Below are 23,690 nucleotides of genomic sequence, written 5' to 3' on the forward strand. Positions count from 1 at the left end.
AGAAGAAATATGCTTAAAAATCACTGTATTTTTGCAGATTCTCATTCTCGAATGGGTCTCTGTTCAAACATTTTGAATGAACAGAGTGAGTGTGGAGCATGCAAGACAATAAATAATCAAATAAAAACTTTCCTGCCACACAATAACTTAGCAAGGTTGCAGACAACCAATTTAACCTTATATCCTGTAGTTAACCAGTAAGAGGACAACATGATCAAAATGCCTAGCTTACCAAAAGGTATAACACATGAACAGATTATATTTGAATTAAGTCAAGTCATATGAACAAGTCTAGCTTACCTGACCCATTCAACACTAACAACGGCCTCTATGGTTCCGGCAAGGTGTCCTGCAGGTAGCGTAGCATTTTCAAACTTTTTTAAGCCACTTTGATTAACCTTTTGATTATCGAAGTAAAATTCACTTAAGGAATCAATGTAGATATTCTTGTCATCTACCACATTTATAATTGAAAGGGTGTAGATAAATAATATGACAATTAGGCCTCTAAATGTTATTAGTTTAATTGGCATCACATACACAGTTTCCAACATATTACGACAACTGTGAAGGAAAACTGTCTATTTCATTATCATTAACGTTGCAAGTTTTGTCACGAAGGTTAAAAGTATACTTCTTATCACGAAATTTATTTGTTGCCCATTTTGACATACCATGCAAACATTAGTTGACCACATCATGTTGCTATTGCATATTCCTCCGCTCAACATTTCTTAACCTTGATTAAATGTTCATAAAAAGGCAACAAACAAACAAAAGAATTATTTCAAAACACTAATTACTAAAGGGAAAGAAAATACAAATTTATATGAGAAAAAACAGCATCACTCCAAAACATCTGGCCCAAATATAGTCCAAAACCAAGTAATTATAGTGTGATTTCAAAATGAAATTTCTACAACAAATAGAGCCAGGAATAACACATGTATACAATAGGGAGGGAAATAGTCTCTTGAAGCCAAAATGAAAACTTGATCCACTAAAGGCCAAGTGCAAAAGAAACAGAGCTACAAAAATCATAACAATACGAATTTTAAGAAGATTGCCCTCCTCACCACCATATTGTTAAAATGCTAGAAGCACATTACTGTATACTTCCCCTAAGCAGTTTCAACAAAGGCAGCCTCAAGGAATGTCTTTCCTTGTATAATGGAGTTCTTTTGATATGTATGAATTGAATAATAAATTTCAAGTTAACAATTAAGTGAATTCTTTTTCATAAATTGAACAGCTTCAACAAGCTTCATTATCTACAGTCATTCAGAACCCTGACCAAGATGAGAAAAAGTAGATAACAACGACTGGAAATATCCTGGTTAGCCTGACCGTGGCTCTGGGGGGTTCCTGTTCCACGATAGATATGCGGGATCGCCCAGTGGCCTGCAACCAACATGAATCAACTTGAGACTTATGATATGCCAATATTGTGCAATAGAATTACAATAAATTTGGTGGTCTTATTTTGAATTGGTGCTTGGCATCAGATTTAAGCATTGATGTTCAGTCAATTTCAATCCTCAAGCAATATGGTAAGAACAGGGCAATTGGTAGATTTGCTTGTGAAAGACAATTTACACATGGATGAAACATTTTACTAATCAATACAAACGCTACAAGCTCCAGGAGAATAAATCTTACTTCCTGTAATAGAGCTACATCAAATTAATTGAAAAAGTAACACTTAAGATAGTAGTGTGGATCATAATGATTTGCTGAATTTGATACTCTAGTGTCAGCTCAAAATTGAGACGGACGATTAAGTATATCAAGTAAATCTACTCTGCCACTAGAACAAAATAAATCATCTCAGATGCACACCACTCAGTAATGGGTATGAGGTGCTAAGAAAAAATTTATATGGGATTGCAAAAAAATTATGTGGGACTGCACATTACCTTGGTTTTATAATATGCACCAGAAAGAAGACCATCGCCAAAAAGAAGCACAAACCTCCAACAGTTAGGTAAGCTATCCCTAGAAAGTTGTTCTTCCCACCAAGGAAACTTGTGGTAGAAAGCACTAGCTTTTTCTTTCCACTAAAACTGTAGGTATTGTAGTTATTGGCCAGGTTGACTTCAATGGTGTCATTTGTATTCAGCTCAACCTCAATCTTTCCATACAGTTTTCTAAAGGTTGGAAGTGCCGCTGTTCGCATCCACACAATAAGATCCTCTTGCTCGCTTAACTGCATTGTTCAGCAAACGAGGAATAATCAGCATAAGAGCTAATTATATTCTATCTTTTATAATCAACAGAAAAGACCAAACAAAACAAAGACTAAAATAACCCATATGGATACCGCAAAGATCCACAATAATGGCTGCAGCAAAATAACAGGGTAAATAAATGTGCCCCAATATTCACAACTGCACTAAACCACCCCCCACCTGCACATTCAATTAGCACATTTCACTAAAAATAGCTAGGTAAGTACTCACAGGTTTATTTGGGTCCAGCCTACCACCTCCAATCAAAGTTCCATTTTGAAAGTTCCAAGGGAAGACATTCTTTCCAAATTTATGATTACGGTCACTTTTCCATGAAATATGCTTCTTGTTCACTGTGAGTGGTGTCCCACTTCTCGAGAAGTTGTATGTATCATTGAACAGACTCCAAGCTATGAGACCACATGGAACAATTGGAAGATCATTTCCAATTGTTGCTTCAGGTTTGCAAGAGTCTGTATCATTTGCACTCCCCCTATTCCTCAACTGCTGATCACTTCTGCTCTTAACGTACCTGAAAATGTTTATATGCATAAGTAATATTCAGATTAATTATCTGTGCAGGCAGTCCTAACAATAGCAACAGTTTATATAACTTCTCCATAATCCTAGATTCTTAGGGTTCTCAAAGCCAAACAACTGATTCTCATGGGCACATTCATTTAATGAAAAATCTTGGAAACGGGTCCCAACACCCACATCAAATTATCTGACAAAACTACAAATCTATAGACTAGACAAACTGCATGAGCAAAGCCTTATTTAGGATTTCCATTTTTTAATTCAGGGTGTCAATACTTATTGCCTATCCAGCAGGCTCTTCCACACAGTGTTAATTACAAGTTGTAATTTTCTTTATATGACCACACAAAATATGCATGTGAAGCACCAAATGTACCTATAGAAGACAGCATTGCCAAGCAACCAGTCACCTCAACATATGGGATACATGTATGTGAACAGAGACAGAAGTCTTTTTGAGCTATGGTATGTGACCAGATGTATAAGAGAACTGTATTACATTCAAAAATATTCATCATGATATATGTGGGTACCACCACAACCCATAGTTTGCTGATGACTATGCAAGTAATCATTAAATCATAGTAGCAATCATACAGAAAGCTTTCATAGGAAACTGCCTGGTAGCAGGACAAGCAATCAAATCTTACAGACAAGCAAAAGAAATGTTCTTTTAGAAAGCCACTGCCAAGGACTGCTTATTGAGATGCTAATCAAACTGCTCCCGAGTTGAACAGAGTGTTGTCATTGATGTCAAAGGTGTTGTAAATATTATCATTAATGTCAATGTATCTGGAGTTTACTGTTATATCAAATATTTTTGTCACGCTTAGTTACCAGGTTCTGCTGTTTAGGCCTGGGTCCTGGTACTGGTACAGTTCTGGTACTGGTTCTTCCTGGGTACGTCTTGGGTTCTTTGTGGGTCCTTCTATGAAGGACCTAGAGTGAACCTGGGCACCCAAGATGTACCCCAGGGCGGTAGGTCAGTTTATGTATGTATTTCTGATTTGTTCGTTAGCATGTTCTTTCTATCAGCTTTAAATACTCTCTTGCAACAGCTTGGTAATATTATTCAATCTAAAATTGTTTTTATGTAATGCCCTTAGTTTATGACAGTAGTGAACAGCAATCTACTTCGATTCATTTGAAGGTCAGGGTTTGACTTTATTTTATTTGTAGATCTAAGGACATGACTGTTCACAGATTTGTAAAAGCCAGCCAATAGTTATGTTTGTTGATCATGTTCGGATTGATGTCAATTGCTAATGCATTTAATTTGAAACTATATCAGTGATACAATTATTTTATTTATAACTTTGCTGGCCATTATTGATTTATGAGTACCACTTTTCTTTGACATTTGTAACTTCGATGTTCTAGCATACATACATGCATACATATGCAGACGAACCTGAACCCACAAGGGAGAAAAAATTGCCGTACCCACGTACCCAAACCCCATACCCATACCCGAACCAGAACTCGTATCGGCAACTTAGCAACATGCAAAGCATTTGAAGAATAGAATCAAGCAAGTTTGATAGCTCTCTTAATATTATCCTTGTGTTCTGGTATCAGTTGTTCCTGATTGTCTAGCATATTTGCGTAGGTCTGGAAGTGTCTGTGGCAGGTTCCTGAGATCAGTTGCTCAGACTGCAGAGATGTATTACGGCTTGCAGTTTGGAAGTTAAGCAAAGTGACACATCAAGTTTGTTATCCCAAGTTTCAGAGGATTTGATTCAGCCGACATAAAGTTTTAAGTGACAGAGGTCACGGTATTAGGTTGTTGACTATGCGGACATTCGAAATATACCAACACACGATTTTGCAAACCTGGAAGGTGTTATGTTAAATAACAGTAACTCGGGGATAATTACATTTAAATACATAATGGAGTTAAATTCGAAATCATTATACATAAGAGTTTAAATAACAGTGTAAATACCAGTTACAAATTGAACATTAGCAGACCTAAGACTGAATTCAAATATACAAATTTAATCACAGATCTGAAAGAACCTGGTGCACAGCTCCTTCAATGATTGCAGGATCCATGCTTAATCTTAGTTCTGAAACAAGCCTCGAATTCCTGTGTATACCCAATAGGTCTGCTTTGCTCTGTCACAGACACAAGCAAAGGAGACTCCAACTATGCTGCACAGATGATCTGCCCTACCAAGACTCCATGCCTAGAGGTGCTCCTGACGCTTGCGCAATAGATGTAATCACTGGTTAAGGAGTGGTCTGAGTTCTACTTGCAAGACCTCAATTCAGCTCCTAGACCCTATAATTGTGTTGTGCAGGAAATGGTGGAGGAATATAATATTATTCTAAGCAAGCGACTGGAGGGGGTTCCATCCCACCGAATTTGTAACCTCCAGATTTGCGTCTGATAGGTCACTGCATTCCCTTAATGTGTTTGACAAATAAACTCCTTGATTCCTCATCCTCCCATAACACTTGTATATATGCCTGAGTTGGCAAGGAGCAGCCCAACCAGGGGAACTGAATTAATACAGCCGGACAAGTCAGCCTAAAACAAAATTACTCATCTCAGACAGGTCAGCTTAAAGTGCAAATGACAAAATCATTTAGTAATTATACTAATTCAAGGAAATTATTTATCAATATAAAATCATTAGCAAAACGAGAGCCAACCTTACTCCTAATCAGGGACATCACAGTCTGCCTGTCCCAAATGTTACTTGTCCTCAAGCAACTTCAGATTTTGATGCCTCGTGATTTCCACACCTTTCCATATAGCATCGATTATGTCCTCATTGGTGACTAACTCAAGGCTCAGTATAGTGTAGTTGTCCCTTTCCCAAACACCTAAGCCCTGGTTGCCACAGTTTTTTTGCATGTTATAGCTTTTTCCTTTGCAGTACATTCCCAGCCACCTCCACTTGGTTTGGCTTAGGAGGTAATTCTTTGGGAGGTGGTGTGCTCTTATGAAAGGTTTCTTTAATAAAAATAAGCTTGGAAAATTTGTCCTTGGTCATTTGATATTCAAAATTTAGAGCTCTTTTGATAGCTTCTTGCAATGAGTTCAGGTTAAATGCCCTTATTAGACCTTTAGGAGTTCAGCAACGCCTTCCACCAAGAAGACTAGTGGTCTTCTCTCTGACACCAGAAATCATCATTGCATGCCTCTGCTACAGTCTCCCACCTTACCCTCTTGATTCAGCTGTACTAACAGCTTAAAATGAATTTCTGGAGCCTTCCTATCGATCTTTGGGTGAAGTCTTCCAAGGTGGTGATTAAATGATGCCCGTAGGTTACCGTGCAATGATACCACCACTCGTGAGCAACTCCTCCAATAATCAAGGTTGCAAATTTGATAACCTCTTCTTCAAACATTGGAATCAAGGAAAAATATGTGTCTGGTTTCTGCAACCAAGCTATTACTAAGGAGTTAACAGAGCCATCAAAAGTTGGGATAGTGATTTTTCCCAAACAGTGTTGAATGTCTTTCCTCTCTCTGTATCTTCTCCTATGCCCCCTCTGTGTCTTCATCTCATTAGAATTCAGGTCATATCTCTGCATAGGGCAATGCTTAAAGCATTGTAATCATCATTAATCCTTGTTTTCAACTTCCTGTCAGGTTGCTCTCTTACTGCTTGTTACTTCTCTTTTTCCAGGAATTTGGTCCTAAAAGTTTTTGTTTTTCGTTGAAGCTTTCTAACCACCACTCTCTTCAACTCCATATTTTATACATCTTCCAGTACTTAGTTGCTGGTTCATTCCCCTTAACAATTGAACTATGTTCATAATGGTATCACTTATTCTGATCTGGAACTCTTTGATCACAATAATGATTTTTTTACAATTTGCCTCTTCCCTATCACCCATGGCCACCTTCTTTTCGCCTTACCAGTATCTCTGATCTCTGTCACTCATTAATCCACAGGCTGGCAGAATGCCAAGCTCTAACACCACCAGAATATACCAACACAATTTTGCGAATCTAGAAGTTATTATACTAGATAATAGTAACTCAAATGTATCACTTTAAGTACCTATTGTGTAGATTTGTGCCTAAAAGGTTCCATCCCACCAATTTTGTAACCTCCAGATTTGTGCCTAAAAGGTCACCACATTTGTTTAATGCATTTGACATATAAACTCTTGCTTCTTCTTCCTCCCATAGCACCCATATATATACCGGAGTTTGCAAAGATTGGCTCAGTCAGCAAAACCAACTTATTACAGCTGGACAAGTCAGCCTGAAACAATATTTTTCGTCTAGGTCAAGTCAGCTTAAAACAATATCATTCATCTAGGACAAATTGCCCTAAAGAGCCAATAACAAAAAAAAAATTTAAATTATATTTATTTATAATATTCATTTATTTATTTAAAAACATTAGCGAAAAGAGATTCGGCCCAGCTCCTAATTCAGGACATCATAATGTTTCCAATAATGTGCTAGAGAATGCTAACCTGTGTCAGCTGGAGGAAGCAAGTTAAATAGTTAGGGACCAGTTGAATTTTTGTTTGGTAACACAGCATGTCCCTACTCCCGGTGTGACATGTTGGCTTTAAGAAAAAGCTGACTACACATTTAGTATAAGGAAAATGCTTGTGGCAACTTGAAAATGTTATAAATATATTCTAGGCAGACAAATAATTATAATTAATATTGGAATGCATATATATTGTCGATCTAGGCCCATTCCAAATGTTAATGATTAGTGCAGGTGACAAAGATTGTGCAAGTTGTTTGCTTAGGAGCAATGCAGATGTGTTGAAGTAGTGCAAAGTAAGATGCAAATCCTATTATATACACTGAAAGAGTGTAGATTAAATTGTGAGGATCCATATGATATATCTTTTGTATCTCTTTCTTAAGGTTGACGCCTCATTATCTGAGTTGGTGCTCACTTCTTGAATCAGGGTACTTTCACTCCCATGGGTTGGTGCCTGCAAATCTAGTCAGGGATCGGTGTCTCTGTCTTGAGGTGTGATTCTTGTGAGTTGGTACCAACAATTTTTTATAAGTTCTTTGCCATCTTTATGAGGCTGGAATTGGGCAGTAGATCCAAGTAGTTACACTCACTGTGGTTTGAACTTTGTCCAATCTGGATTTCAATGTATACCTGATGTTCGTATGTGTTGATGTGTGATAGTGTTATATCATTTCCATAGCTTCAACAACCTTCTTTATATATGTGCTTGACCTCCCGCACTTCAAAAAAATGCAGTTAAAAATAAACAAAAAGACCAACCAAGCTAAATATACACACAAAGTCCTATTTCCATTCGCATTTTATGATGTCACATTTTGCCTGTGCATTTTTTAAATTTACTTTTGCCAAATATTTCTGGTTCAGCATCACCAAAAAATATTCTTTTTCATGTTTTTTGACATTATCATTTCAATGAAGCTGTGGCAAAGATAAGAAAATCTGATGTTCCTTATGTGCTTTCTAGCAGGACCAAATTGAAGAACATGATCTTGGAAAATATTAGTCCCACATAAACTTATTGGAGAAGATGAATATCAATAATCATATGGTTGTAGCATAATCATGAATGGGTTAAACATCATCCACTTATCATAACCATAGTTATGCGTAAGACACATAACAGTGACTGATTGCCTAAAAAAACATGAGTTCTGATTTCATATCCTAAGAGATATCATTGAGAAGGTTGGCCCTTCAAACATAGTACAGGTGGTTACATCAACTGAGTCTACCTAAATGTTGACCCTTATGTGTATAACATGACACTAAAGAACATTAGAAGAAATGCCACCTAACCAGTCAAGGATACACGAAATCATAACCCAGTTGAACCTAAACAGATAAGGTATGGAGTACACGGACTATCTTGTGCATGAAGTACATGGAATACTTGTGCGAAAAATTGTGGGGTATATGTACATCCAGTACGTCCTGTGTTGAGCAAGGGAAATGTAATAAAAGAGTGGCGTGCAAAGAGGAATGAGGAGAGAAGAAGAATAATAATAGAAGAATTGGGTAAAGGGTTCAGAGCAACTTGTATCAAGGATGATGATGGGCAAATAAATATTTATTATTCTTAAGTATTACAATTATCTACTCATTGTTGTCTGTCTCTTGTTTGCATACGTACTATAAGACCTATTTGCCTTGATCTTTTCCTTTCTCTTTGGAGATGCTCTTGTAGGAAAAAGAAGATCGATATTAGATTCAAAGAGATTCTGACACTTCACCAGAGGCAACTTTGAACAAAGAAGTATGCTTTCATGACAAAGGGAGCAGATAGAGGATATATTTCTGTTCACTTTTGAGAAACTTTATCATATTTATTCAGAGGGAGTAGACTTTGTTGAGATGTGTCCTCTAGCGAAGTTTCTACATTATTGAAGACAAGCTCAAAGTAATGGATTGGAGCCTTTAGGGAGAGTGAGTATCAGCATATTTGATTGTTCTATTAATGAGACTATGTTATTGATCATGAGTGTTATTTCATGCCTATTAGGGACCTATGTACATCATGAGGAAGTGATGACTTCCAAATGATTATCACTTGTATTTATAAAAGTTATTGTAATGGGACGATCTTACAATAACTTAATCTTCTATTGTGATGGATATCTTACAATGTCTAAGTAGATTGTGAAAGATTATATCTTGCATGGTGGATTAATTTCCTTAAACATAACATGACTATAATGTTCCTATGGTAAGTATCATTGAGGATACATGTGCACATACCTTGTGTACATCATGAGGAAGTGACGACTTCCAAATGATTATCACCTGTATTTGTAAAAGTTATTGCAAGGTGATGATCTTACAATGACTTAATCTTCTATTGTGATGAATATCTTATGATGTCTAAGCAGATCATGATAGATTATATCTTGTATGGTGGATTAATTTTCTTCAATAGACTATGAATATAATGTTCCTATGGTAAGTATCATTGAGGATACGTGTGCACATACCTTATGAATATTTTTAGTATTTGGTGAATATCATGCAACTTGTATTCAAGAGGCCATTTACTTAGAGTACTTGGCGAATATAATGCAACTTGATATTCTAAGGCCATTACTCCTAATATCATGAGATGATATCATTATGGTGGATATCTCCTAACATCCTTAAATACACCATTTCCAAGAATATCAGATTGAGATGATATCTCTTTGTGTTGCTTGAGGGCAAGGTGTGTTATTTCCATAACAATCCTCCCTAGCTAAGAGGAAGAGTTAAAGTTGTACCTTCAATCGGATTGATTTAAACATGAGAAACATTGTTATGATTACTAGTTAAATCACTCTGATTAGTAATCATTAAACATTATATATATATATATATATAAAATTAACAATTGTCAATTACTAATCATAAATAATCTGTGTTAATGAATAGACATGTCCCCATGGGACGCGTCTCTCCTTGTCTCATCCACAAAATAAATTAAGAGCGGTCGCTGCTTTTGGAAAACACATACATTACAGGCAGTGCTATTTCGTTTGCAGCAATCAAACTTTAACACAAATGAAGGTCATCATTTGTAAGAAAGACCCCATCCTACAATTTTACTGTAAGAACTTTCAACTGCTCTTTCAGCACAGGTGAGAGAAGCTGAACAGCTGTCTACATGGCTGCATATGTATTGTATTCAAAAGAGTATATGCCAAAAGGCCTGGTAAAGTTGTTCTAGTTGACAACAAGGCGAGCAATGGCCTCATGAAGGCCCTCATTAATAAAATGTATGGCATAAAGAAAGCTTTTAATTAGTGCACACACTCTGGCATGAGACATCAAATATGTAGGCCCCCCAAATTGTTGCGAGTGCCAATCACCTGTGCCTGCCAGTTTCAAGTTCATATTGAGAGCAACTCGTCCCCATATAGCTTTATACACTCTTTTAGGGTCACAAACTGATTTCTAGGGGAGCAGAAAAGCTTACTGCTGTACACAGTGTCTGACATTTCATTAAATACAAGCAGTATACAAACAGAGTCCAGCCACATAATCGAATGTAGAGCCCAAGGCAATGCAAAAAGTCACAAAGGACCAGAATGTGCAGCCATGATTTTTTGGGTCACATTGTAATTCCACTGACATGGAGCAGTTTCAGAGATTACTATTGGATAATGATTTCATTTTCTGAGCTTGTTCCCCTCACTAAATATGCATATCTTAATTTATTATTTTGATGTTTGTCACATGTGATCCTTAGCTCATTTGTATTTTGCAACTTTCATTGATATAAATAAAACTTAAAAACCATATTATACTAATATATCATTATGGTTATTAGATGGTTGTCAGATTGATGGAATGTTATTGCAATTTCACATTATTGTATATTTTAAAAAGAAAACAGATTATTATAGCTTGCTTACTTAAGATTTTTTATTTACTTGCAATTTTAAATTTTTTATAGTATCTTCATTGCTGCCCTCAGCGATGCCGGAAATGTGGAAAACAAAATTACCATCTCTGGAATATCATTAAGAATTTAATTTAATATTTAACAATTTTGAATTCCCGAAAATAAGCAGCAAATTTTACTATCCATGAGGCCACCTCCCTGGATTGCAGCTCAAAATGTTGAGCAGCAGTTGCTAACCAAAATAAGCTAAGCAGCTGCATGGGACCTGCCCTAAGTCCTCACATCATTGGAACTCAGAGAAAATGTTAGAATGAACATTTTGTAACTACATCTACTAGAATGGCATCAGTCATGAAACATTTGGAATCTATGGAAATCCTTTTTAACATGCACCTGTTGTGGACATGGCTATTTATAAACAGTGTGAATTAGGAGAAATAAATGTATTTATCAAAAAGAAATATGTGTGAACATTCCCTCACCGGCGGTGATTCTGATAGAAGTTATCAAGCTGGTAATATACATAAATTGGAGCCTTCATATGCTTTGGTACCTGTGCATTAACAAGATCATATTAGAATATCCTCTTTCCAATTATTCAGAGGTATATGTTTACCACTATAGCACCAACAATGAAAAGCTCATATTATCCTTTTCTTGCTTGTGTGAGACTACAAAATAGAAATTATATAAAGTGAACCATAACAATCAGGCTAAACAACTTACCGTTAACGTCCTGCTGCAAGTCTTATTACGATTACTCTTGATAAATTCAACCCTAAGATCCTTGTTATCTCTCTTATCAGAAGGCACACAATCAATCTCATAACGATCCACAATTTCAACAACCTAAAATCAGAGTAGATAAATCAATGTGGTTATGAATACAGAAGACCTAAACTATCTACATTCTGCACAAATTTTCAAGAGGCAGAGACCCAAAACTAACTTCCTTGCAAAATATGATAATAAGAAACACAAAGAATACGACATACTCTATTTGATGCTATAAGAGAAATAACCCCAATAGGAATGAAGATAAGACCAACTATCATGAATGCCGAAATAACCTGCAAAGAAAACAAGCAAATTTGACACAAGTCATGGAGTGATGTGTTGTAATAGCTTTGTTATATGGTATGTACCACCATGGAAACATATAATGTTTAAGCAAAGTCAACCTTGAAATAATTTATTTAGACGACCCATATTACTGAAAACCTTAAAATGTCAAAATTTGTCCATCATTGAAAAATATTTAGAGACTTACCCATCCTGGGGTCAAAAGAGGCTTACATGCAGGAAGCTCTTGTTGAGTGAACCTAGAATCTGACAACACAAAAAGTAGAAAACCTTCATTAGGAGTAAAGTTTGTGCGAACAACCATATAAAAAGTCCAGCAAGATTGGACAGTTAAATGTTCGGTGCAAAAGTAAAGCATTCTCAAATGGCAAATGTGACATTCGAAAAGGTAGTGAATCTGTTAGCAAACTATAAAAGTAGTGTGGCTTGCAGTCACAAAAAGAAGAAATGCAAATCAAGTTTATTGCAGGAAAATTCACCATACATAAAGCCTGTGCCATAGCAGCAGAAATATTTCTAGGCAATTAATTGGCAAGCCAAAAGATAAAAAAATTTCCAATTAATCAGTAAAATATCATTTACACTTATGGAGTACTATTTCTTTAAATTGCTGTCACTAACATTTGAAAGAACATTTTAAAGACAAATATAATAGGTCAATAGTAACTAAAACATCCTCCATTGATTGACCAATTTATTGGAAAGAAACATAGATTTCCCATTTGGGCAAAACATCGGTAGCAAGGTCAAGTCACAATTAATCATAACTGTTTCCAAGTTATTGCTACTAAATTCTACCTGCCTCTTGATTTGACAATAGGGATAAGTTCTTAATTACTTTGTAAATGGCAACAGGTATAGATATAAGAAATAGTTCAATCACATTACAGCATTGTCAAATATTAGCAATCAGAATGAGTGAATGTCTAAGAGAAATCGATGTCATAATACCCCATGTTTGGCTGTCATTTTGGCCAGCAAAACCAAGGGACACATCTTTGGGATATGGGACATGTCTCCAGTACAGGACAATGGTACAAACATGCTTCCTGATGCCAGGAAACTTTGTTCGACACCTCTCATGCAGTTTCCATAATTGAGCAAAATTACTCATTAAAAAGAATTAAAATAAAAGACCAAAGTTGTTTATACATTACATACTAATTCACATAATTAGCTAAAAGATTCAGGGGTCTTGCTGTTGATCCATATCAATTTTAATTTTATTGAAAAAATGGTTTCACTTACTTGATCACCTTGCAACTGAGTAATCTGTAAAGTCATCTGGCAACAAGATTCGCTAAATACATCCCATGCTTAAGGATTTGTTTAAAAAAAAAGAAAATTAGAAAACTGAAAAGAGATTTAGTACAAGGCAAGACAATATAAAACAATGAAATCTCAGAATTGTCTCCACATACAAGCAACCCCTTCATCAGTGAGAATATAGACATATGCCAACTCTAGAAGTAGTCTAAGTGTGATTGGAGCAACTGGGATTTGTCAGTACTTAGGAGGAACTCCTAGCTTACATTTTTGTTGGGGATTGAGCATAGTCCCAAACAACGTGGGTAAGGCACTTGCAAATTGAGAAGTAATTTTGATAGCTCTAGAATACAAGTTCAATAATGTTTTCTCCCAGGCCAGCATCCACAATTAGAACTTGAATGGATCCTACACCATATTTGTCACCTGGCTGGCAAATTCCAAATTCGCCAATCACAGTACACATGTCAAGAAGCAAATAGGGAAACAGATATTCTTGCTGTAACCAAGTTTCATTTCTCAACACTTCCAAAGAATACACAACCAATGATATTGACCCTCCACACACCACAACTTGTGCAAGCATAAAAGCAATTGTCAATTAAAAAATGGAATCATCAACAAAGACCCATCTTTTCTTTCATCAAAGGCCACCTCCTTTCCAATCTGCATCCCTACATAAACACAGAAAACACATACTATTCAAAATTTAAATATTGTCTATAAAATCTAACATGAGAGATTGACATTCTACATGTCCATCTACCCTCAGCAAGCAAGCTCTCCTCTGTCATGGCGACAGGCATCTATGCTGCTTTCAACCATAATCTAATGATTAGCAACCTTATTGCATTGGATGGGACGTGACATCAATTACCCTGCTAGAATGAGGTATCAATTGCCCATCCATCATTCTTCAGCCAAGGAAACAAGATATTATTCATCACTCCCTACCTTTTTATATCATCCTTCAGCTCTTGTTTTGTAAGCATGTAGCTAAGCTTTATTGCATTGCCTCTATTGACTATACTGTTTCCTTACTTTAAGGCAATAGTTGTAAATGTTACAAGATTCAAGAAGAGTTGGCAGATTAACGGATTTCCGGATGATTAATTGATTAACAGAGGAACAAATGTGTTCCTTATAAAGAATTACAAGGACGTTGTTTCTAAAAGAAACAACATAGACTGAAGACGGAATTAGAAACAAAACTAGAGACAGGATAGGAAACATTCCTATCTGGACTGAAGAAAAAAGAGACGGGATAGGAAACATTCCTATCTAGACTGAAAGACGGACTACAGACAAGTAGTTGACTATTATAGAAAGTATAAGATATTATCTTAATACCCTTCCTTAATGGTCAACGTACGGATATCAAAACATTCTGTGATAACTGAGACCCTCCCTGGATCTACAGAATGCTGAAACCAAGAAGCTTTGCGAGAAGATTGCTATGACTCAAAATAGGTTGCATTTACAAAACTTCGTTTTTGTGGAAAAAATGGTAAAACCCAGAATCTCACGCAACCTTGCGTATTACAGACAACTTGAAATGATTTTTGAGGAGAAAATCAACAAACCCAGAATCTCACGCAACTTTGCGTATTACAGACAACTTGAAATGATTATTGAGGAGAAAATCAACAAACCCAAAGTCTCACGCAACCTTGCGTATTACAGACAACTTGAAATGATTTTTGAGGAGAAAATCAACAAACCTAGAATCTCACACAACCTTGCGTATTACAGACAACTTGAAATGATTTTTGAGGAGAAAATCAACAAACCCAGAATCTCACGCAACCTTGCGTATTACAGACAACTTGAAATGATTTTTGAGGAGAAAATCAACAAACCCATAAAAACAGAAACAAATTCAGAAGGCTCTGCTCTTGTTGGAAGTCTCATGAAGACCTTTTAGATGTGCCCAGATTTCGGCAGCTCTCTTGCCGGATGGAATCTGAGAAAGCTGGTCATCAGCTACGAATAGTTTGAGAAGCATTACTGCCTCTCGATTGTTCATATCCCATGTATCTTGATCAGGACCCGGAGAAGTCAGACACTGCGTAACACCCAGAACAAGTTGATCGGTGTTTCGATATTCGAAGATTGTGATGATGCGCTGCTTCCAGGTTCCTTAATTGCGACCATTGAATTTGGAATTATGTTTGAGCAGAATATTTGTCAAAGATGCCATGGCACGTTTTTCAATGAAAAACTGTGAAAATCTGTGACGGCACATTTTTCGAAGCAAAAATACGAATGACCTAGAAGAATCAGAGAATGACCCAGAAGAGAGCTCGAAAAGCCCAGAAAGAATCTCCTGTCGTTTTCTAGATCCACTGGCTCGAAAATCGAGGCACCCAGAAAAAACGGACGACAACCCAATTGAGCTCTTGAAAAACCCACCAAGAATCTGCAAACAAAATTTTTTTTTGACCCCAAAAATTAGGGTTTCGAAAAAAAAGGCTCTGGCTGAAAAAAGCTTGAAAAAAATTCAGATTTCTTGATAAAAATGGCGGATTTTTTCCAAGGAGAGCACAAATGATGAAGAATGCAAACAAAATGAACTAATCCTTGACCCTACAATCGCGATTTTGCTGTCAAATGAGCTGGAAAATATATGGCCACGATCTTCAGATTCATAAACCCTGGCTGAAACGTAGATGGGCACAGATAAATTTCTCAAAAAAGTAGAAATCTTGGACATGCTATAGAGAAATCCATAGAAATAATTTCAAAAAATTTAGCAGATAATTTCAAAAGAAATTATAAATTTTTCGAAAAAATCCTTATCATGGCTCTGATACCATGTTACAAGATTCAAGAAGAGTTGGCAGATTAACGGATTTCCGGATGATTCATTGATTAACAGAGGAACAAATGTGTTCCTTATAAAGAATTACAAGGACGTTGTTTCTAAAAGAAACAACGTAGACTGAAGACGGAATTAAAAAAAAAACTAGAGACAGGATAGGAAACATTCCTATCTGGACTGAAGAAAAAAGAGACGGGATAGGAAACATTCCTATCTAGACTGAAAGACGGACTACAGACAAGTAGTTGACTATTATAGAAAGTCTAAGATATTATCTTAATAGTAAAAAGGCTATCAACTTCAACAGCTTGCTACACAACAGGTTATCAAGCAGCAAAAGGTTGAAAGATTCAATCTACTACCAGGCATGAACGATTGTGGCTTCTTCTACCTACTTCAGACAACCCTCTTCACTTCACAGCAATCTGTTAAATTTGTGGCTCTCATTATATACTTATTATTGCTTTTAAAGTTTTAAGTAATGATCCAGGGTGAGGTGTGTCTTCCTCTTTTTGGCATGTCTCTCATACCAGTTTTGTTATAAACAAACAAGGCTAGAAGCATATTCTACTCCATACCCTGCAAATTCTCTGAATAAGAATTCTAGAAACTACACTAGCCTCATACAGGTCCTGATCGTAAACAGTTGATATACCCTTGAAAACATCATAACAAACTCTCTAACCAACTTTAGGAATGGATAGGCAAGCACCATAATGCCATCTCTGTGCATGGAAGAACCATCAACAATAATGTGACAAAAACCTTGGGCTGGCCAAGGACTCCCACCAGTCATGTGACCTTGAAGACTCCCTCAGATTCCAGTCTCATTCCTATCTAACTCCCATTACAGCCATTCGCGGTATTCTTTAGTCAACAAAATAGTTGCTACCACCAATTCAACGAGATCTAGCTTAACATCATATATTATCAAAGAAGACATTAAAGCTTTGGGCTAAGGACTTGGCTGTTTTCGAAGACCATACTACTACTGCAATAACTAATAGGAAAGCACTCTTCTCAAATAAGACTTCAAAGTCTTCTCCCAACAACGCCGCCAAAGCCCCCACATAACTGAATAAAATGTTTGCAGTCATCAAGCTGGTTGTAATGCAGAAGCAAACCCAGTGACAGCTACCTACTCCTTCCACTTCTGCTCTCACATCACCATGCCCCCAAGGAAAGCCTGTACTTCGGAGATTTCAAACAAGATGCCTCAAATTAATGAAACAACCTTTAGATGCTTTTAAAACAGCTGTCGTACAGGCCCACGTGAACAAAAAATACTCTACGACTTTTACCTTAGGATGATTACAAAGTTTTTCATGGACGAAGTCCAAGAGAAAGAGCCATGGATGCATGCAAGCAAGTGAAGAAGCTACGTACACACATCAAGAACTAAGAATATGATGAATGTTTTGTTGCAGGTTCAGGGAATATGGATGAGGCTTAAGTTTACAATTTTTTGTTTGAATTGATTACCATTTTTTATCAGGAAGGGGTATTTTTCCTCAGGGACCATTATATTTATCATTTTGGTACTTGATTTTTGCTTTAATGTAATTTCTCAGTTTAAGTGCTGATACTCATCTTTATTCCAGTGATAAAAATTTATTATTATTTTTAGGTCTGCAAATCTCTATCAAACTGTGACTGTCCTTTGCAGCTAGCACGGGTTTTCAAAAGAATCCACAGCTTCATATACACTAAAAACAGAAAAACTGTTAGATTACCAAAATTTGTGGAATAGTTCTTCTGTATTTCTTATTTGGTTTTTCAGTGTAGTGCAAAAGCTTTTTACCTCGTCCAAAAAAAGGCATTATATGGCAAGCTACTATTGGATAGTCAGGGAGTCTCAGATTGACCTTGGAAGTGACAACTGCAATATTATGAAAGAACAAAAACAAAGCTGACATATTCTACAGTTAGCGGAAAAGGATTGTGTGGTAGTGATATGACATCCATGTTAGTAAAGATAGAAGAGTGGTTAGGTATTCAAATGAGGACAAGATGTTCAGGGTGTATAGGATCTTGACAGGAGAGGAATTCAATAAATAAATCAATAAGTAAGCATAATGAACCCCTCAACTGATTGGGAGAGGACATCAAGCAAGTCGTTGAGCATGTCCCCTGTTTTCCACATGCATAGTTTGCATGCCTTGTATATAACTGCATGAAATAAGACATTTGGTAAATCTACCTCACATCTTTTATTAATTAAGACTCACATCTTTTATTAATTAAGGCTCAAAACCTTAATCGACCAACTCTATACATATCTCTACACGTGGCACATATCTACGTGGTGACATTTAACCTATCAACAATCATACTTACAAGACTTGGACAATTAATTAATGTTACAACTTACAAAACTTGGCCTTGACTCAGACTACGCCAACTGATTTTCTGCTTGAACTTCGAATTAGCACCCAAACTAAGCTGATTTTCTAAGGAATTCTAAGCTTTTACCAAGCACCTTCCAATATATCAACTTTGAAGACATAAAAACCTTGTTAATTAGAAGCTATTTTGGTCAAATACACAGGTATAGATTTATCAAATGAGTGCAAAAGTAAGCTTGTGAAGAACATGATATTTCAAGATACATTAATTGTCCAAGTGCTTTCGGTGTGCAAAACTCATGTATTAGATATACATAGCATTGAAAACAGAAATCACATGGAGCCATGAATTATGGTTGAAATCAGAATTCTGGAGCCATGAATTGTCTCAGCCCAACATCACTAGCTCCATGTGAGATCCTGCACTTATCTAAGACAGGTTTACAAAGCTAATACAGACATAGGAGTATTACTCAAGTTGCAAAATGCAATTCAATTATTTGGGATTCTTTAAGGAAAAAGTTGAGAGAATTGAAAATGCTGTTTCCGATCCAACATGGCTCAAAATATTTTTTGTTTTTTTGTTTTTCAAAACTATACTGTGGGTCTAAGGGCCCCTATTAGGGGTGGAGCCGCTGAAGCCCCCACTACCAAGCCCAAGCTAGTGCCTTTGGGACCATAGAAGCCTTCACGATGCATGCTACTTATCATAACTTCATCTCATTTAACCAAGCTCCAACAGTCCAAGCTCAAAGCCCTTAAACACAAGTCTAAAAACCATAAAGTAATTAAGCACTTTAATTCTCTTTTTCCCTCCATCTCTTGTGTTTTCAAATTGAATTAATGTCATTTTTTATGTTTTAGGTTTTAGTGTTTTAATACTTTAGCTTTTTCTTTCTAATTTTCCACCTTCACATCATAACTAGGATTTCATGTAAGACTCAATATCAAGAAAATGCAATGAGTACCCAATTCCTATGTCTCTAAGCCTCATTTGGAGCACCTTGCCAAAAAGACCACAATTATGACAAGTTTGAACAAGTACCATAACATTGATTGTATAAATAATAAAATGAAACATGATGCATGATTGTTCCAAATTTGAGCATAAAATTAACAACTATAATTGTTTCCACTTGAATTGTATGATACACTAAATCGATTTGTAACAAATATTTTGATTTCTTTTATAATTATCACAAAATTCTCTTTAGACATTTTAAGTTTTTACACATCATTAATGGAGAAAGTATGGTAGCATGGATTTGAATGATTGAATTATATGATTAAAATGGCATTCTATAAAAAACAAAATGATGACTCTAGATATATCAATTATGAAGCAACTATGAAAGAAAAACGTCTAAATCTTTCTATAAAAATGGAATGCACTTATATGAATCTTTTTATCATAGTCATTAGAAGACTCATGCTGCCCTGACCCTCAGTACTTGTCTCTCATACCAGAAATGTGTGAGCATCTTGAAGACTTATAAGGAGATATCTCCATACATTACGAGACTTCACATTAAGACTCTTTGCATCTGCTTTATGTCTCCCATAATAATTCCTTGAAATGAGGAAACTTCTAATATAAGTTTCTAAGATATATAATTAAATTACCAAAAAAAAACCTCTTTTTTATAGGTAATGGACCGAAGCCTAGATTAATTATTATTATTTGTGGAAGTTAATAATTATATATGTTAAGCTTGTGTAATACCCCTTGCCCAAACTGACTGATTTTAGCTCAAGGAATATTGTCAAAAACTTGTATGCTGCCTTTCAATGCTAAGAAATTTAGAATGTTCTCAAATGATATTACAATACCTCTTACAGTGAACTAATATGCAAGTGCAGTTCTTTTGGTATTTTCAATGCATATACATGGAAACTAGATATAGAATGCATACCTACAGCCAACTAACATTTTGACAAACAATTGATATACAACTAATATGGTGATCATACATGCTATTAGATGGACATTTCGTCAAACAAATGGTATGTAACATGTATCTCTTTTATTGAATTCATTCTCATGTACAATGTTGCTATGAGTTTGCCAAGACAAATGGGCTTACAATAATGACTACAGTAATGCCAAAATCTGATTCTGAATTATCACAGCAAAATCATATGCCTAAAAATTACAATGCTAACTACTAATAGTTGCAAGAGGAACTTGATAATAGTGATGCCCAAGGATGGAGGTGAATCAAGCATAAGTACTGTAGCGCAGCATCGTTCTTGCGTACTGTAGTAGCCAACAATAATTGTATTCTCCAATTTAAGCACAAACAGAACTCTTGAATTGAAGCTCTCCTGAATACCAAATTCAATGGATATTTCACCACCTCAAATGGTTGCAACACTAAAGAGTTGATCTTCTCCAATGGCTGACTGAATTCAGAAACCTTAGTTTCTTCTCCCAAATTTATATCAAATGCAATTCACAATAATCGGATGATTAACAATGAAGCTCTCCCCTCTATTTATTCTTTTCCTTCACCCTTCTAAAAGGAAATAAAATATTATTTAATTGCATTCAATAGAAGCTTCCCCCTTTCCAATATAATAATTAATTGTATTTCTAGAAAATGCACTCTCTAGAAGCTTCTCCCTTGCAATACAATAATTAATTGTGCTTCTAGAAAATTAAATGAATTAAATATAAAGTCACCTTTTTAATTTTAATTTTTTTAATGACTTTATAAGAAATAAATTTAATCAATTTCTCCTTATTTCTTCACTTAGCCTTCGAAAAATATAAAGGCTAAGAACTCCACTGAGATGCTAAAAAGATGGGGACATTACAATCCGCCCTCCTTGAAATTGCTCATCCTCAAGCAACTTCAAGTCCGGAAGCTGCAAAATTTCCTCATTCTCCCATGTTGCATCCCCTACTGGGAGGTCCTTCCATTTCACCAAATACTCCCTTATAGTACGCCGCCTCAAGTTTTTTCCCTAAAATCAATGATAGCCTCTAGCACCAATACCAATTTTCCCTCATCATCCAAGGGTGGAAGCACTGTAGAAGGAACAATATGATGTCCAAGCGCCTTCTTGAGGCGTGACACATGAAAAATGTTGTGCACCTTGCTCTTTGCGAGCATATCTAACTCATAAGCCACCTCTCCCACTTTCCTAATAATCTTGAATTGACCATAGTATCGTGGCTTAAGTTTCTCAGCACCACTCTTCTTGAGAGTGGATTGACGATAAGGCTACAACATAAGATACACCATATCTCCAACCTCAAAAGTCCACTCAGTCCTTTTCTGGTCTGCATACTACTTATGTTGATTCTGTGCCTTGGTTATATTATCCTTGGGAGTCTTAACAATGTCTTGACTCTCCTTTGACAAATCACCTGCACTGGGCACTCTACTGTCACTCAAAAGCAGATCCATAAAATTGGGTGCCTCATACCCATACAAGGCCATAAAGGGTGACATTTGAATAGACATGTGATAAGTGGTATTCTAGCAATACTCACAAAGATAAATCCACTTTACCCATGCCTTTTGTTGCCCTGCTATATAATTTTTGAGATATCCCTCAACTCATTTATTCACTATCTCTATCTGACCATCTGTCTGAGGGTGTTCACTAGTACTTAGAGTGAGCTCTATCACACACAACCTGAATAGCTCCTGCCAAAAGTGACTCATAAACCTGCTGTCTCTGTCACTCACAATGCTCTGAGGTAAGCCATGTAATCGGAATATCTCCTTGAAGAACAACTTCGCCACCTGTGCAGTAGTGTAGGTAGCAGCGATCAGAAAGAAGTGTGCAAACTTCGTAAGGCAATCCACAACCACATATATGCAGCACCTACCTTGAGCTCTAAGCAGTCCTGTGATGAAGTCCATAGAGCAACACTCCCACTTCCTATCAGGAATCAGAAGTGGCTAAAGTAAACCAGTTGGATAGGAGTGTTCCTGCTTATTTTGTTGGCAAGTGGGACACTCCCTAACATACTAAAGTACCTCTGCTTTGAGCCCTTTCCATGTGAAGCGCTCTCTAATCTGCCGGTATGTCTTGTAAAAACCAAGATGTCCTGCCATAGGTGAATCATGAAAAGATTTCAGAACCATCCTCCTCACTGTTGAGCCTAAAACCAAAAATATTCGCCCTTTGTAAATGATGAGCTCAATCACAAGGGGGTATCTACTATCCTGAATAGTTCCATCTATGAATCCAATCATCCACTCATCCTTTGCATACTCTGCAAGAATCAAGTTTCTCCAATCCTCCGATATATCTGTCAATAAGCTCAAATGGGGCCTACGGGATAAAGCATCAGCAACTACATTTTGTGTCCCCTTAAAATATGCAATATCAAAGTCACAGGACTATAACTTACTCACCCACTTCTGCTGCCTATCATTGAGATCTCGCAACCAAAAAGTGTTTTAGGCTATTATGGTCGGTTTTGATACAAAATTTGCTACCTACCAAATATTGCCTGAATTTAGCCAATGCATGCATAATGGCTAACATCTCCTTATCATTTATGTCAAAGCTCCGCTCTGGCCCTCTTAATTTCCTGCTCTCATAAGCAATAGGGTGCTTCTCCTACATAAGCACCGCTCCAATGCCCTCTCAAGAAGCATCATAGTGTAGCTCAAAAGGTTTGTTGAAATCTGGTGATGCTAGCACTGGACAAGAAGTCGTCAACTCCTTAAATTTCTCAAAACACTCCTGCGCTTCAGGAGTCCACAAGAAAGCTCCCTTTCTCATCAAATCAGTCAAGGGTGTTGCATGCCTAGAATATCCATCCACAAACCTCCTGTAGAAACCACATAATCCCAAAAAGCCCCTTAACTGTGTAAGGTTCACCGGTGAAGGCCACTCCACAATGGCATGAATCTTTTTAGGATCCATGTGTATGCCTTCTGCACTGATGATGTGAACCAAATACAACAACTCTGTCATACCCAAATCACATATCAACTCCTTTGCATACAAGGACTCTTTGTGCAATATATCCAACACCGTGTCAAGGTGAACCAAGTGCTCCTCCCAAGATCTACTGTACACCAAGATATCATCGAAGAAGAC

The 23,690-nt window shown here is 36.5% G+C and overlaps 1 protein-coding gene across 2 annotated transcripts in view; it reads right to left on the reverse strand.

The window, feature by feature from the left end:
* Positions 1 to 871: 871 nt before the first annotated feature.
* The window catches only part of LOC149529326 (ALA-interacting subunit 3-like), a 38,542-nt gene continuing 15,723 nt past the window's right edge, over positions 872 to 23,690 (reverse strand). For both annotated transcript variants that reach the window (XM_089809703.1, XM_089809702.1), the window contains 7 exons: positions 12,379 to 12,437; positions 12,104 to 12,178; positions 11,835 to 11,957; positions 11,591 to 11,661; positions 2,460 to 2,760; positions 1,917 to 2,206; positions 872 to 1,401 (listed from right to left, as the gene is read on the reverse strand). In XM_089809703.1, coding sequence (XP_089665829.1) covers positions 1,338 to 1,401; positions 1,917 to 2,206; positions 2,460 to 2,760; positions 11,591 to 11,661; positions 11,835 to 11,957; positions 12,104 to 12,178; positions 12,379 to 12,437 — 983 coding nt within the window. In that variant the 3' untranslated portion in view covers positions 872 to 1,337. The remainder of the gene's footprint in view (positions 1,402 to 1,916; positions 2,207 to 2,459; positions 2,761 to 11,590; positions 11,662 to 11,834; positions 11,958 to 12,103; positions 12,179 to 12,378; positions 12,438 to 23,690) is intronic.

Source organism: Cupressus sempervirens, chromosome 11, assembly GCF_028749045.1.
Source record: "Cupressus sempervirens isolate cs-2001-9-10 chromosome 11, ASM2874904v1, whole genome shotgun sequence".
NCBI classification, from domain to species: domain Eukaryota; kingdom Viridiplantae; phylum Streptophyta; class Pinopsida; order Cupressales; family Cupressaceae; genus Cupressus; species Cupressus sempervirens.